Source organism: Phocoena phocoena, chromosome 3, assembly GCF_963924675.1.
Source record: "Phocoena phocoena chromosome 3, mPhoPho1.1, whole genome shotgun sequence".
Taxonomy (NCBI): Eukaryota; Metazoa; Chordata; class Mammalia; order Artiodactyla; family Phocoenidae; genus Phocoena; species Phocoena phocoena.
In genome coordinates, this window is record NC_089221.1 from 146523393 (window position 1) to 146540100 (window position 16708).

Consider the following 16708-nt stretch of genomic DNA (forward strand, 5'->3'; position numbering starts at 1 on the left):
TAGAAGTTAGGTAACTCAGCCAATATAATACAATAGTTCTTGACAGAGTTACTATTCTGAACCATAAGTTTCTGATTCCAGAGCTTAAGCTCTTAATCACTGACTTATATTTAAGGTGGTTAGTGAAGTTCCTGGTGCCCAAAGCCAGGTGGTGAGATGGCAATGGAGATACGAGGACGACAGTGATTATGATGGTGATGGTGCTGATGTTGATGCTGACGGTAGTGGTGGCGGTGATCTTGGTGATCACCATGTTTGACAACTGTTGTATGTCCTTTGGGATAGGTGTGCAGATACAGTGTCCCAGTTGTCACACAGATGTCTCTGATTGTGTTACAGGCCTTCACCTACCACCACATCCAAGAAATCATGGTCCAGCTTCTTCGCACGGTGAACCGGACAGTCATCACAATGGAGCGGGATCACGTTCTGATTGTGAGTAGATCTTTTCCTCTTGTCAAGCATTTCAAACTGGGTCAAGGAATGAATTTTCTGGAATACCAGGTCTTGTCAAACACTCAGCACCAGTTGTTGCTTTGTTTTGGACTACATGGGTCAGATTTTTCCTATGTGGGCTGGGAGAACATGAGAGTTAACTCAAGTTGCTGAAATAAAATTAGATTTAGAACTTGTCTACCAGGATGAGTGTACCAGATGAGTTGAGCCTCTCTGAGCCTCAACTTCCTCATCTATGACTGGCGGAAGGTTCTCTCACCAGAGAGAAGCCTTTTGTAAGTAAGGCATGTCCAACCATGTCACTCCTTTGCTGAAACCCACTGGTGGATTTCCATCTCTGCTTGGCTTATCTCTCCCTCAGGTCTGAGGGCTTGTGCCCTCCTGTTAATCAGATCTTGGCTTAGGTGCCATCTAATCAGAGAGGCTTCCCTGCCCTGACTGCCCTGTCTATAATACCCCACACCCCTCCATCCTCTTTCAATTTCTACACCCTACTCCTTCATGTTTCTTAGTACTTATCACCATATGAGTGAGATATATATCTATATCTATCTATATAGCTATATAATTTATATAGCTATATAGATAGATACAGATATAGATATTTATAGATTATATAGATATATAGATAGATATAGATATATTTTCCTTTATTTATTTGTTTATTGGCTGGCTCTCCTTGTAAGAATATGAGCTCCAGAATGAAAGGATTTTTGTTTTGTTCATTTGTATCTCCGGACGCTACAGCAGTGCCTGGCATATAGTAAGTACTTGATAAATACTTGTTGAACAAATGAATGAAAGAATGAGTGACTGAATGAGTGAAAGAAAGAATGAAATGTACCAGGCAGGGACTGTAAAGTTTAATGAAGACAAGTAGTACTCAGCTTTGATTGACTGACACCATGTGGGATTAGCCATACAGCTGCTAGAACTCCCAACTTCTTGAGAGAAGCTAAAAATCCCCATACTTTATGTGAAATTTCCTGACGTTTAAGTGTTGGCAGCTAACTAAAAAATATTTATAAACATTTTATGATCCTCAAACAGCTGGATTCAGCTCTCAGAAAGCCAGTTTGGGATGTCTGCTTTAAACTGGTACGGTATGAGCCGGTTTGGGGCAGTTGATGTCAATAACTATAGTCCTGCTTCACGGTTACAGAACTTAACATGCTGAGTGTTTATTCTGACAGTAGCTTGGCAAGGATTTGATCTCTAGAAGCCAAGTGTAACAATCTTCTTTATACCCATTTGCTTCTGCCTATTTATGTCAGTGCATGGTTCCTTACTGTATATTATGTACATTTAAAGGAGTGGTGACATCCTTAGAGGGCACCAGCAGTGCTGGGTACTCCTGCCTTACTGGTGCAGAGAGCCATGTAAATTATTCTCTGTTGTTTGTCTTACTGTCCTTCCACCTCAAAAGCATCACCATTTCTTATTCAGTTATAATCTTCCATATCTGCAGTTCCCATAATGCACCTTAGATAAACACTTTATGACCTCCCTAATCTTTATTCCTTCTCTTTGGAGCCAGACCTAAAGATGGTCGTCCATCCATTTGGCTCATTCCATCTATAGCAGGCTCTTAACTCTCTGTCTCTCCTTCAGAGCAGTGATTCTTTAAAACAGTGCCTGGATCATAGAAAGCACCAAATAACTGGTGTCTATTATTATTATTTTCCTTTCTCTCTGGTACAGTGTGTCTCTCTGTCCCTTTGTGTTATCGACACAGTCAGGTGAGCATAGTTTGGCCCTCTTTCATGCTGAGACTTTTATCTGATGCTCTGTCCTGGTTGCTTGCCCTTCCAGTGCACACTGCTCACAGCTGGCCTGTTCATCTTTGCCAGGAAACTCCCCTACTCTAGAATGTTCAGTGGCTCCCCACTGTCTACCAAATTAAGGCATAAATGCACTAGTCTGGCCATTCGTAGCTTCTGTGATCTGGCCATAACACGATCAGTCATCAATGACTCTTGGGTTTGCTGCTGTAATTACAATGATAAGAGTGCTGAGTGGGGAGTACTAGAGGTATGTAGCAAGCACACCTCACTAGGAGCAGGGATGTGCCTGAACTAGAAGGAAGAAATAAACAGGTCTTTCCTAAGATTTGGCTTCATTTTCATAAAATGGGCCTTTCCAGCAATTCTTAGAATAGAACTAGCTCATCCAAATTAAAGAAAATGACGTTGGAAAGTAATTACTCAGAGGTCAGGGGTCCCTGTCTTAGCGCTGAAGGCCCCAATTTCATTTCAAATTGCAATCTGGCAAGGAGGAGAGATCCCCCTTCCAACCATCGCTTTTAACTTTCCAGATACGATTTTTATTGGTTAGTTTCATTACTCTGGAATATTAAACAGTCAATATTTATGGCAAACACCAGACGTGTCTAGTTCTTCTGAAATCCCAAAAGGCCCGATTGGGTGTAGGGCTGGTTGTTCTCGTGTCATTATGTGGGATTAAATAGTGACTTTTTTTCTTATTTGTAGGAGTAGACATGTTGTGATAAAAGGTATTAAAATTACAGGTACCGTAGGGGTAGGAAGGATTGATTCTTGTGTACAGCACACTGTGATTATCATTTGCTGGAAACGGCCCTTCCTGATGTTTTCTGTAGATCATTTGCCTGAACAATGAAGTGTCGGTGGTGACGAATGAGCAGAAGGAAAGTTTACAAAAACAGAAAGCAAAAAACTTTTTACATGGCTGCTGCCCTCTCTTCCTTTCTTAGCCGGAGTCTAATGTATCAGATAAATGTTTGTTTACTTAAACGACCAAGGATTTTTGACTGTGATGATGAGAAAGGCAGCATGGTTTGGTAAAGGACATTTTGGATAAGGGAGAGCTGGCGAAAGTTTCCACACTCTAGACCTTGGTTTCTTCTGTGTAATGAACTGTATCATTTTTGAGATCTTTGTCATGTATGGAAGTTTTCTAATTTGACCAATGCCCATTCTCTTTCCCTGCCTCCCAAGGTCCTGAGTCAGGGACGGAAAATAGATTTCACTTTATGTGCCAACTCTGGTGGCTTCTCAATGGCTGCCTGTTGCACTGTGTTGAGAAAGATTCCGGAGCTACATCTTGGCTTGGTAGAAAGAAGTGCTGAATTGATTAGTGATGTCTGTCATAAGGATGAGATTGGAAAACAGTGATGTATGCAAGATTCTTGCAAATATTATGTATTGACTGAAGTTATTGGTGTTTTTTTTGCCCAATCCAAACACTCTTGTAAAACCAATATTCCCTTTCACATATTCTTGGTTCCTTTAAGGAGGTAGTGGTGTCCGAGCAGACACATAATGGAAAAAGCCAGTAATCTGAGAGCTTGCATTTTTACCAGGGAATGGTTTCTATGTGCTGCAGTCATATTTTATCAAGTGTAAGATGCACCATGATTTTATGTTCACATTACAAAGAGAATATGCTACCAATTAAACTGCAACACAGTCGTTTATTATTGCACTGGTTGTACTCTTCAGAGATTGTTAAAAAATAAAAAAGTAAGTTTGATTGAAAATCCCTGTTGTGTGATGGAGCTCATCTGAGTCCTCACAGGTAAGTGTCATCCTCTTCCGTTGTTCAGGAGAATAGACTGACTGGGCTTCAAAGGATGGAATCATCCTGGCCGAAGTCACACGGCTAGTAGTAAGATGGGCTGTGAACCCAGGGACGTCTGATATCAGACCATGTGTACTTTGTGCTGTCCCACAGGTCTCAGAGTGTGGGCGGGAAACGTCCAAGCTTGTTTGCACAGGTGAGGGGGTTTGTCAGGGAACCCCTCCCTGGCCAATGAGTCCTGCTGCTGTCTGCTCTAGAGAAGGCCATCCCCTGCCTCTGGCCTCCCTGGTGCTGGGGATGGACAGTCCCACAGGCAGAATCAGGGAACCTAAGCACTGCCAGAAGTTCTTGGAAGGGAAACAAACTGGTAATTTTGCTGAAATTGGGATCTAGCTTTTATTTCAGGTAGTTCGAATAAGCCTCTGGGTGATACATTTTGGGCCTAATTACCCCAGTTTTCACAGAGGAGTCTGTTGAGTGATTAAGTAAAAGTAAATGCAGTTGGCACGAGGCCAGCTCCAGAATTTCAGAGCCATTTATTCGAAAAGGAAAGAAACACGTGGGAATCACCCCACCCTCCATTGCTTCACCTCATAATAGCACTGAAGACTCCAGAAAATGCCTGAGTCATCAGAGAGCCAGGGTTTCAAAGCTCTGACTTCACTTCCCAAATGACAGATAGCCCACCTGCATGACCACTCTCTGTCACAGTGAGCCCAAAGACTCAGGAGGCTTCTGCAGGGGCCACCGTGACACAGTGCCAACTCCACCCACATCCAACCCCATCCCACGGAGAGCACGTGTGAGGACAGTCTAGGACACGAGAAGGTGGGGTGTTCCCAGCCAGAAGTGGTCGGTTGACGCCTGACCTTCACTGCGTGACTCAACACCTTGTTCAGAAAACAGTGTTTATACTAAAGCTATCACTTATTGAGCAGATATCCTGCTCTCAGGCAGAAGGCTAAGTACGATGTGTGTTTGACATCACTTAACCTACATCAGGTACTCGTGTTTTACGTATGAGATAACAAGCACAGGAAGGTTATGTAACTTGCCTATAATCACACAGCTTGTTCGTGGAAGAGCTGGCATTTGAGCCCAAGCAGTGCCGTTGCTAGAGTCCCTGTTTTTAAGTAGCATATCGTGCACTCCTGCACTATTACTACCTGAAATTACTATTTAGACATCAAGTATTTTCAAGATAATAATGAGCACCTTAAACCCAGCTATCGCCCTGCCCAGACTGTGGAATCTAATGGGGTGACCTGTATAGTAACTTTCAGAAACCTTAAGATGGCGTAGGAGTTTGGTGGTTTTATGATGGCAGTGGTATCTTTAGGATCAAGCTCCTCAGTTCTGGTAACTGAACCATAACAACCCTTAAAATCTGAAGAACTCTCTCCTTGAATGCTGGTGCTTATGAAATAGCAGAAGGCGACACAGCTAGAGTGGAGACATGGAGATTCTAAAGGGCTCTGGAAGGAGAGGTAGTCTCCTCCTTCCACATCCAGCTCATCTCCGGGTTCTGTTTGTTCTAGGTCTAAAGGCCTCTATCCAGGCGCTTCTCATTACCATCGATGCCACTAGCCTGTGTCTGGCCATGATCACCTCTCACTGGTGCCCTGCTACGTCTTCTGATAAGACCCACTGCCTCCGCTCTCGTCCCTTTCTAATTCTTCACACTGTGGCCAACACGGTCTTTTAAAGTAGCACTTTCTTGGAGATAAAGCATCAGTGGCCCCACAGTGGCCAAGGATGAAGGCCCAGCTGCTCACCGTGGCTTTCAGGGCACCCAGTCTAGGCCTGCATCTTCTCCCAATGCCCCTTACCTCCCACACTTGTGCCAACTCAAGGAAACGGCTCTCTTGGTCCCAGAATGCTCTTTTTCCCCTCTGCGTCCCCCTGCACACCATTCCCTCTGTCTAGAACATACCCCTCCTAACTTTCCTTCCAAGACCTTCCACCTTACAGACTCCGCTTCCTCCTTCATGTCTTGACGCACATTCCACTCCACCAAGTTGGGATCCCTCTGCTCTCTTCAACCTTGTGTACTCATCATACTGTCATGAGAACATCCTTCCTAGCAACTGCAGAACAATGCCTGTCTTCATCACTCCTGCGTTTCTAAGGACACAGTGGTTCCCTGGCATGCAGGATGATCTCAGTGAATACCTGCTGAAGGAATGAAAGATTTCTGCTGTCTGTTTTATTTACATACAACCCATCATTCTTTTCCTTAACATGTTAAGTGGTACTTGCATTACCCTTATACAAGTGTTACTGTTATTACCCTTGTGATATGATTAAGCTAGGAGAATAAGGGAGGAAAAGAAGTGTTATTGAATACCCAGACCAAATGGAAAGGAATGGGGGGAGAATGTATTCATACCCTTCAGAGGATGCCTATGTCAATAATAATGTCAGTGAACATTTCCAGAGTGTTCGTTGTGTGGCGGAGATGGTACTTTGGGGATATGATCACCTTTAATCTGTGAGGTTGACAAATATTATGATCCCCTCTCAAAGAGGAAACAGTAGTCAGAGGGCTTAAGCTCCTTGTCCAGCATCACACACCTGGGAAGGAGAAAGCTAGAGTCCATACCCAAATCTACAGAGTTTGAAGCTGACATCTTAAGCATTTCACTATACATATCTGGGAAATTGTTTTCCTGAGATGAAATTAATTAGAGAAAATTCCTGAGAGAGAGAGAGAGAAGAGTAAATATGTGTGTATGTTGTGTATTAGAGGGGGATCAGGTTAAGAGAGAAAATAAACATTATACAGGAGACCTGAAATTCCAGTTGGTAACCGAAAGATGGCATAATGAGCTTGGGGTAGCTTCGTTGCTGCTTGATATGGTCATGTGGGTGTGGGTGGTGCTTATAGCCAGTGAGTCGGGAAGCTGTCCATCGGCCCAGGGCATGGCATGTAGCAGGCGCTTATCCAAGCTACAGGAGTGAGTGAAAAGAACAGAACTAATTGAAAGCACAAATCACTGTTTAGCTTTAAAAGATTCTGATTTTAAAAATAAGATGAGAAAAGATTTATTTCATGCTAGGCTTTCCCTTAAGGATCTTTCTTTTTAAATATAAAATTCCTGAATACTTTACTAGCCCTGTGTGGTAGCGTTCTTTTAGAGAAAGCAAAGTTTGAGAGCTGGAGCATAAAAAAGCCAGCTTCATCTCCAGACCTTCCTTTTGTTCCATGATGAGTCACAGAGATGGGAATTATGAAGTTCCTAAATTTTTTAAAATAGCCACTGCGTTCTCCCTAGTCCACCTAATCGAGCAGACCTCTGCCACAAGGAAAGAGAGCGCTCCTAGATAATAAACATGCTGCTGCTGTGACAGTTTCACACGTGGCTCAGTAACGTGTGCCTTGTGGTTCTTCAGAGGAGGTGAGCTCAGACTCCAGAGAAGCTGGGGCCTCCACTGGCCACCCAGGGGCTGCTGTTGTTAGCACCCAGAGAGGGAGAGGCAGAGACGGAGTTTGGGTATCATACAGTTAGTACTAGGAGATGCATGACCAGTGCATCATATCCTAATGAAATTGCCTCCAAATAGCTCAGTGCCTTTTGGCTTCTGTTAGTGGAGCTGGACAGATCTGACTTTGAACAAGTAACTTTAGTGTGTCTTAAAGGTTAGACTCCATTGTATCTTCTGTCCTGTTTCCTGGTGCTAGAAGAGATGCCAGTCTTTTCTTGTCCTTGGTGAACTTCGGAAACTTTATTTATTTAGTTTTAACATCTTTATTGGAGTATAATTGCTTTACAATGGTGTGTTAGTTTCTGCTATATAACAAAGTGAATCAGCTATACATATACATATGTCCCCATATCCCCTCCCTCTTGGCGTCTGTCTCCCATTTAGGCATTGATGAGAACCCTCACTCCCAGCATTTCTTTCTAAGGGCTATGGGGGTTGGGGCACAAGTTATGGAGTTTGAAAGGATTTTACTGGCTGGGAACTGGTCCTCTTTTTCTCAAGGGGTGAGGTGACCTTATTCCATAGCTAGGAAGTCTCTTTACTTCACAGTTCTGCTCCTCAGTTTCCATGTCTGTAAAATGGGGCTAGTAATGGTTATTACTTGTCAGTGAGGACTGGGTAAAAACCCATGTGTAAGGCTCGCAGCACGGAGTTTAACACAGAGCAGACCTTCGGTAAATAAGAGCCATTATTTTCCCCCTTCAGCGCTACAGTCTTCTCCCTACTTTGACACAAGTGTTATGAGTCAGATTACAAGTTATTTTATGGCGTGACTTGGGATAGCACCTGGGTTTGTGCATTATTATTAAGCTGTTGCTACAGCTGGGCTGTAAATAAAGCCCCCCACCCCCGCCCCCCGAGATGAAACCAACCACCAGATGTCTGCCACAAAGGCTTGAATCCCAGACAGGAAGGAGAAATCCCATCCAGAGGCTCCTTCCCTGGGAATGCGGAGGGAATGGAGCTGCCCACAGAGAAAAAACCCTGTTAGAACAACGGCGAATGAAACAGGCTTCCCTGCAGGTCTCCGTCCCTGTCATCCGTGCCAGGGCACTGGCCTTCTCAGTGACTCAAGGGATTCAGTTCTGTCAAATGATCCTTCAAAATCAGAACCCACTTTTCTAGATTCATGCTACATTCATAAGTGATGCATTTATGTCGCCATTAAATATTTATGATAATTTTTTAATAACGTGAGGATATTCTAGGACTTAAATATGGAGATGGATTATAGAAATATAACAACAACAATAAGAAAGCCATCATGGGGCCCTGAAGGTCAAAAAGGGGAAGAAATGTGGCCCCTCGCCAGATGCTCTGGATCTCTTAGAGGTCAGACCCAGGGACCTTGTTCAGAAGCTAAAATAATGTTGGTATTGTCTGCTTAAAGGACACATGATTTGTACATTTCTGTAGTTTTACTCTTTCTAAAATGATTCGGCTTTCCTTTTAAAATCAGGAAAAAAAAAACCCTCAAACACTATTTCTTTAAAAATAGGAATTAACGAGATAGTCAAACTTACTGAAGCATCTTCATGTATATAATTCCACTTTTCTTCTAACTAGCCTGTGAAGCCAGATGGTTTCATTCTGAAGACAGAGGTGGGGGGTGGAGGTGAAGGTACTTTTTCAAAACTGTGCAGGAAATCGGGGGCTGAAGTCGGACTCCTGGTCTTGTTCTGGTCTGTCTTTCCACCCTGGATTGTTTTTCCTCTTAATGTGTCCATCTCCATATTTTCTCCCAATTCGTTCAACAAGCATGTGAAGCATTTACAGCATCTCAGGAAACGTGATCAACACTTCGAGGGCCCCAGGGATACAGATGACATTTCCTATCCCCCAGGACTTTTCTTCCTGGTGGAGGTGAGTGTGAGGGGTTGACAAAAGAAATGCCAGGATAATATAAGCAGCAGTCTGGTCAAAGCACCATGAGTACTTGGAGGACGATGGAGTGACTCATCCCATGGCAGGAGCGGGGAATGATCAGAAAAAGTTGCAGAGAAGAGTTGACATTTAAATTGCCACTTGCTGTCTGGCATAGGAGTGAAGAGCCCAAGCTCTCATGTTTGGCAGACCTTGCAAGAATTCCAGCCTTCACCATCTCATACTTGTGGACTTGGACAAATTACTTATCTCCCTCCAAGCCTTGATTATTCTTCTGGGAAATAGGGGTCATCATTAGCTACCTTATGGTAATTTTTTGAGGAAAATATAAGATAATGGAAGGAAAACATTTGATAATAGCCCATTGTAACTTCAAGAAATCGGAGCCTTTATTATCATGATTAGTAGTAATATGGCTACTATTCATTTATTCCCCCAAACAAAAATTATTTCCCATGGTAAATAGGTAATGGAACAGTGTCCCAGGTAGGGGGAACAGCATGTGCTAAGCCACTGATACGTAATGTCCTCTGACGTTTTAGGAGGTGGCAGGGAGATGGCACAGGGGAAAGTGGAGTGGTAGGAAGTTAGGCTGCATGTCCTAGGTTGAAGTTGGATTGCAAGGAACCTCGTTGCTATGGGAGAAATTTTATGCCCTGGATGGTGGTGGGCACAGTTAGAAAAACTTGGAGTGGCATGGCCAGATATACATCTTAGAGCGATCCCCAGGTAGCTGCGAGGAAGCTAGATCCAAGGGAGCTGGAAAACTGTAAGGAAAGTAGACTTTGAAGGCCAGTGCAGTGGTCCACACGGAACAGACAAGGGCTCATAATGTTGAAGTCTTTAATTAAACAAAGACTTCCTGGACTTAAGACTTTACAAGGGGAGGAAAGAAGTTCCCCATGACTCCCAGTACTCCCATGACATGTTACATAGAGTTGGGAAACAGGGAGAAAACTAGAAACAGCTATAATTCAAGACAGATAATCATCATAAGAGAATAACAAGGACAGCATTAAGAGGGTCAAAAGGAGGAGGGGCATGATATCCAGGTAGGTGAATCAGCAAAGGACATGTGCTCATTGTCAGAATCCCTCTCCCCCACCCTTCACTAGACTGTAGTAAGCTGGTACAGAGAAGGGAATCTATAACTGTTTATTAGGGAAAAAAAGTGGTTATGGGCTGAGGTTCATGTGAGAAGCTTCCTTGGAGCTCGTCGTCGTGTAGTAGTGGGGAAGAGTGAGGGGTCAGTTCCAGGAATTAAGATCAGCTCCGGGGTCTGAGTTTGCAAATGCTGATGCTCTGCATGGCTTTTATTTTGCTCTCTTTGATCCCTAATTGCAGAAAGCATATTGTTTTTACCTTGAAACACACAAGCAAACGAAAAGCAATGACAAAAACACATGACTTCTCTTGTCCATCATGCATATGGGAGCTCTGCACGTGGGATTAGGTTCAGTGGGGCTTGGTGTGCTCAGGGCAAGAGCTATGTGAACCACTCTTGATTTCATCAGTTAAAATGACTCAGCCCGTTTGGCTCAGGAGGAAGAAGGCTTTTCTATCAGCATAACCAGGGTATCACAACATTGCATGTGCTACCTGGGGAACCAAGCCCAAGCATGGATGAGAGGTCACTGTGTGTGACTGAAGATTTAAGAAATATATGTTGAGGTTTTGCCAGGAGAAAAAATTATGGGTTTCATTAGAGTGAAATTTAATATACCATAGTTAGTTATGGACTCTGAGAATTCGTGAAAGCCGTTCATGATAATAAAGCTTTTATTTGGGGCTTCCCTGATGGCGCAGTAGTTAGGAATCTGCCTGCCAATGCAGCAGACACGGGTTTGAGCCCTGATCTGGGAAGATCCCACATGCTACGGAACAAGTAAGTCTGTGTGCCACAACTACTGAGCTTGCACTCTAGAGCCCGTGAGCCACAACTACTGAGCCCGTGTGCCTAGAGCCCATGCTCTGCAACAAGAGAAGCCACCGCAATAAGAAGCCCGCTTGCTGTAGCTAGAGAAAGCCCGTGCGTAGCAGCAAAGACCCAACGCGGCCAAAAAAATTTTTTTTTTTTTTTTTTTTTTTTTGCGGTACATGGGCCTCTCACCGCTGTGGCCTCTCACCGCTGTGGCCTCTCCTGTTGCGGAGCACAGGCTCCGGACGCGCAGGCTCAGCGGCCTATGGCTCATGGGCCCAGCCGCTCCACGGCATGTGGAATCTTCCCAGACCGGGGCACGAACCCGTGTCCCCTGCATCAGCAGGCGGACTCTCAACCACTGCGCCACCAGGGAAGCCCCCAAAATTTTTTTAAAAAGGTAAATAAATAAAGCTTTTATTTGCTTTGAAGTAAATAATCCTTTGGTGTGTTGCTTATTGTCTTTTCATTTTAATTGTGGTTTAAGCCAAGACAAAATGCTCTGCCCCAAATGCTTCTTTAGTGAGACAGACCCTGTCTCCTTTAAACTGCATTTTGTCTGAAATGGACTAGGTCACATGTAATAAGTTCTGGCATTTTAATGGAAACATTACAGCAAAAATAGTTAACAGTCTGCTTTAATTTCAAAACTAATTTTCTCTTTCATACGGTAAGGCAGTATCTTGGTAAAATGTGCAAAATGCATGGGGATTTAATTAAGTTCCGAAACAAGGTTAAACAATTTGTTCCGAAACAAGGTTAAGCTGGGCTGTCAATATTCAAGATAAATGGTGGGGGAAGATGGTAGTGGCTTGATGTTCCTGAGTCCTGAATGCCATGTGGGCCACAGTGGAATTAGAAGAACTGGCCACATTAGCTGCTGAAGGCCCCAATCTGTGGAAGGCTAGATGCTCCTGGCAGCACAGATAGAGTCTGTACATAGATAAGGGAAAAAACGGGGAATCATTTCTTCCTGTCTCTCCACTGAATCCAATTCATTCTTTAATTTATCCCTGCAAAAAATATTTGAATCTCATTGTGCTAAGTGCTGGAGATTCAAAGGTGAGCAAAAATAAGCAGAATTCTTACCTTAGGAAGATAATAGGCTAATAAGAGAGAAATACATTCATCAAAGAGTTACATAAATATATGTACAAGGACAGCTGTGCCAAGGACTTTGATGGAGGGGTCCCTGGTGCCAGGTGAGTGTATAAGAGGGATATTTGGGATGATCTGGGGCAGCGGTGGTTGTAGTCTTGGAAAGCCTTACTTGGGAAACCCCAGCAGAGCTGGAAACTGGGCAGGGCGGGTGGTGTGGTGGGGACTCTTCCAGGCAGAAGGAAAAGTGTGTACAGAGTGTTAAGGGAGTGTTCGCATGGTGGTTCTGAGGAACCCAAGGTGACTCACTGTGACTGTAGAGCAGACAGTGAAAGGGCCTATGATGGGAACTTCCACAGGAGAGCCAGGTGGGACCTCCTGAGCCATAGTGACAGACCTAGTCTGACTTCCTAAGTTTATCAGGATGCCAGATTGTGACAGCCAGAGTGTGACATGGGTCAGGTCTAAATTCAGCAATGACTGGTTTTGCTGCTACGTGGTGAAAGGGAAGGGCGTGCACATGGGGAGACCAGGTGGGATGCTTCTGTGGAGGCCAGCTGAGAGAAGAAGGGGGTTTGCAACGGGAGGCCAGTAGTGGAGAGGCACACTTACCTGGGAAGCCAGCTTAGCCTGGCAGTGAGAAAACCAGACTCTAGGTGGTTCTTCCCGGGCTGAGGATCCTGGAGGATGCAGGAAGAAATCATATATTTGGGAAACCTCAGGACTAGGGGTGATAGACATGAGCAGTAGGAATTCAGGCTGTAAACTGGTGGAAAGAAAATGGGGATGGAGTTGGGATGAAAGTACCCCAAAGGGGTTATGAGCCTTAAGCCGGTCAAACATGGTTTTCACCAAATGCAAAGAGTGTTGGGTGTGGATTTGTCTTTTAGTTCTTTTTATTGCAGGCTATGCTTGATGGGCATAATGATCACAAAGCATCTATGTTTCTTGGAACTTAAAAAGAGAAATACGTTTTTAGCATCCAGCAAGTTGCCTTGAGCTGCTTAAAATGAGAGCCTTTTCAAGTGAAGGCTAGATTGAGGCCTCTGATTGGCTAAGAAAGAAACTGTACCTGGAGGTCAGAATGCGTCTCAAGTCTAGTGCCAGTGGTTCCTGGAACCACCCTGGGTGCTGGTGTCTGGTAGACCTTCACACGTTGCACCCGCCCACCACATTGCTCCCAGCACTGGCTTCCCACATGATTTCCACGAGCCCTTGGATGCATCATCTATCTAGCCTCTTTTAGTTGCCTCACGCTTCAAATGGCAGGGGCCCAGCCCTTGCAGTGTCTTTTACCTCTAGGGTATTTGATTCCACGCGGCAAGAATCCTTCATTCCCCAGAGTGCTCTTCTGTGCTAGACATGCCTGCGTATTCTTGCTCACTGAGACCTTTGTTACTTATCGATCATTGTCATGGTTTCTAGTCTTAATAAGGCCAGGAAGAGTTCATTCCTTATTAACACCACTTTTTGCTCTGAGAAAACCTCAAGCCTGTTTCTGAAAACCCATTGCAGTCCCATAAAAGCATCTTCCCTCTTCTCCCGCAATTTACTTCAATAAACAAATGAATAAATACACATTTATTGAGCACCTATCGTGTGCCCTCCGTAATGCTCAAGGTTCTCTCCCACTTAATTGTCAGGCACCCTTGTCAGGGAAGGGTGATGTTCAGCATTACAAGAAAAGGAATCAGCAGCTCACAGAGGCTAACTTTCCCAAGGTCATCCTGCAAAAAAGAGGGTAGTAGAATAATATTAAACCCAAGACTTCTGATTCTGTGTCCAGGTTTTTCCCACCTAAACTGGTAAACAAACTGGTTTTAGATGGCTAATGGACAGCGCAGGGAAAAAATTAAATCCCGTGATGGTAATGTTGTTTTCTTTTCAGTTCTCTCTCGAGCATCCTGATTAGTCAAGTAGAAGATGCATTTGGTGTTAAAGTGGCTTTAGCACGTGTTGAATATTTGCTGATCTCCCATTTTAACAAAGAGAGCTGGTCTCAGGCTCAGCACCGTTAACACTCAACAGGCTCCAGCAAGAATTTTAAAAAATTATTTTGGTTTCATCTTTTATTTTTGGAACACCATACTGGTTTCTCTCATGGTGGTGATAGATGTAAAGGAAGAGGATTATGGGGAAAATAATTAAAGAAATTATTCCTCTTTCTAGGAAGAGAATTATGGGAAAAATAATTAAAGAAAAATATTGAATAAGTTACATTTCAGGCATATGAGTATAATAATGATAAAAATCATGAATATGTATCCGTCTGAATGAAGCTGGGAATTGCATCATTGATTCACAGTGCCTCTCTGGCTCCCAGGACATGTGGGCCCTGAGGAGATCATTGCCATGCTAAGTTCTGAAGCTGCTCTTTTTTTATTTGTTTCCCTGGGAAACATATAGAAGCGATTATAATGAAAACTCTCCCTGCCATTAGGACCATTGGACATCCTTCTTAGGTTTAAATTTTATAACCCAAACCAACCCAAGCTAGTAATGGAGTCTTAAAACCTAGGAAAAATATGTAAGTTTATTGCAAAAGATAATATCCCATTTAAAACAGTTTAGAAATTTACAAAACCTTACATTAGTACGTAGTCTTTAAGAAGGTGCTCTATAGATGAGCTGGTATTAAGTTCCAAGTATAGCGAGTACACATTTTTTTAACTACAGAGAAAGCAGCTACATAAACTCCTGCAACTTAAGGTGATGTATCAGTCTTTCACCTTTCAGTTTTATAAAAGTAACCTTTGCTAAATTAATATCGCTCTGTAAAACCAGATAACTTCAAGTACAGCATTTCTGTAGGATATCACGGTAGAGGTTACGTAATACTTTACAAAGAAGCAATTTTCACATGAGTAGGTGAATATAGAGTCTTGGTATATGTATACTTTTTGAAATTTAACACAGAGATGATCGTTTTTGTTTAGCAGGAATGTGTATACTGAATCCACTTCCCCCATAACAATTTTAAACGTTCAATTTTCAGAAGAGACTTCCTTCCCAGTTTCAGGTTGGTGGCCCAAGCAATGTTGTGTTGTGCTTTGGTATAGAATCATTATAGCCTTGTTTGGTTTTATCTCTAGAAATGTCAACCTTTTCAGACCACTATTTCATCTAACTCAGTTGAGGGTTTATCTCAAGGCCGCCACCTCAACAGAAGTGTATGACAGCATACACTTAATTATCCAAATGTTGGATTATCCATTTTGTGTGTGTTATCCCAGACATCTCTTCATCATTACAGGCTGACTTTGACAAATGATCCTGATCACCTCTGGGTGGCTCTGCCCATTTAATGTTGGCATGTGCACGGACTTTATAAAACAGGTAGAGTAGGTGTTCATACCTGCACTCGGGAATGGACAAACAGGCCTTGGAATAGACTGTTCTGTTGCCTGGGTGTCTTAATTCTGGGAATAGGATTATTTCCATTTCACTGTGCCGCCCAGGAACATAAATTAATTTGAAAATTAGTGGAAGCAAAGCAAATTAAGATGGAAGCGCTCCTACAAGATAAAATTATATGAGATCCCCAATGATTTTGCTTTACTGGATTATCCTCTGTGCTGTTCTTTTCGGTTGTTGGGGTCAACTGAGAGTTGATCGTGTGGATACATACTGAAAAATCTGTGGCTTTTAGCCAATGGTACCATATCTTATTGAAACGTGGCTTAAGTATGACAAGTGTATTTATCTTAATTCTAACTTCACGTTATGTATTCCGGTCTCATTTTGTGGGTTTAAACATTACACTAGAAACAGAACAAGAACATCTTGAATGACATTCCAGGATTTAATAGTGCCAGCCAAGATTCCTTGCCAAATTTCCCTCTTGCTGTCACTGAAATAGCTTTGTGCACTGCAGCTCAGGGACAGGGGAAGGTGAAAGTGTCAGGGTGGTTTCCTCAGTTAGCCTCAGTATGCAGCGGGGAACGTACGTCCCACGTTTACACAGGATGCTGCACTCTGCAAAGACTCTAACTCAGACGCCCAGTCTTCTGCAAAGACTCTAACTCAGACGCCCAGTCTTCAGCAAAGGGGATTACGAAGTGCCTTCCTCACTGAATGCTCGTTGAGTTTAGGATCCCTTTTCTAAGCAGCCCCAATCCAACCACAGGCTGGTAGAGAGTCTAACAAGAAGGAATATGAGCCTTGCCAACCTACCCCTCGCGCCCAAGAGTATGTAGCAGTTACTGAATTATATTACTTTAGCTGTTTGTTCAGCCATGCAAGTTTGACTGGACCCACGTATATGGAGGTCTTGTCAAAAGAATGAGCCAGACTTTAAAAGAATTCAGA

General features: G+C 43.4%; 1 protein-coding gene across 1 annotated transcript in view; it reads left to right on the forward strand.

The window, feature by feature from the left end:
• DOCK2 (dedicator of cytokinesis 2) overlaps nt 1–16708 on the forward strand; it is a 425761-nt gene that overhangs the window by 191511 nt on the left and 217542 nt on the right. The window contains exon 28 of the mRNA XM_065873738.1: nt 340–435. Coding sequence (XP_065729810.1) covers nt 340–435 — 96 coding nt within the window. The remainder of the gene's footprint in view (nt 1–339; nt 436–16708) is intronic.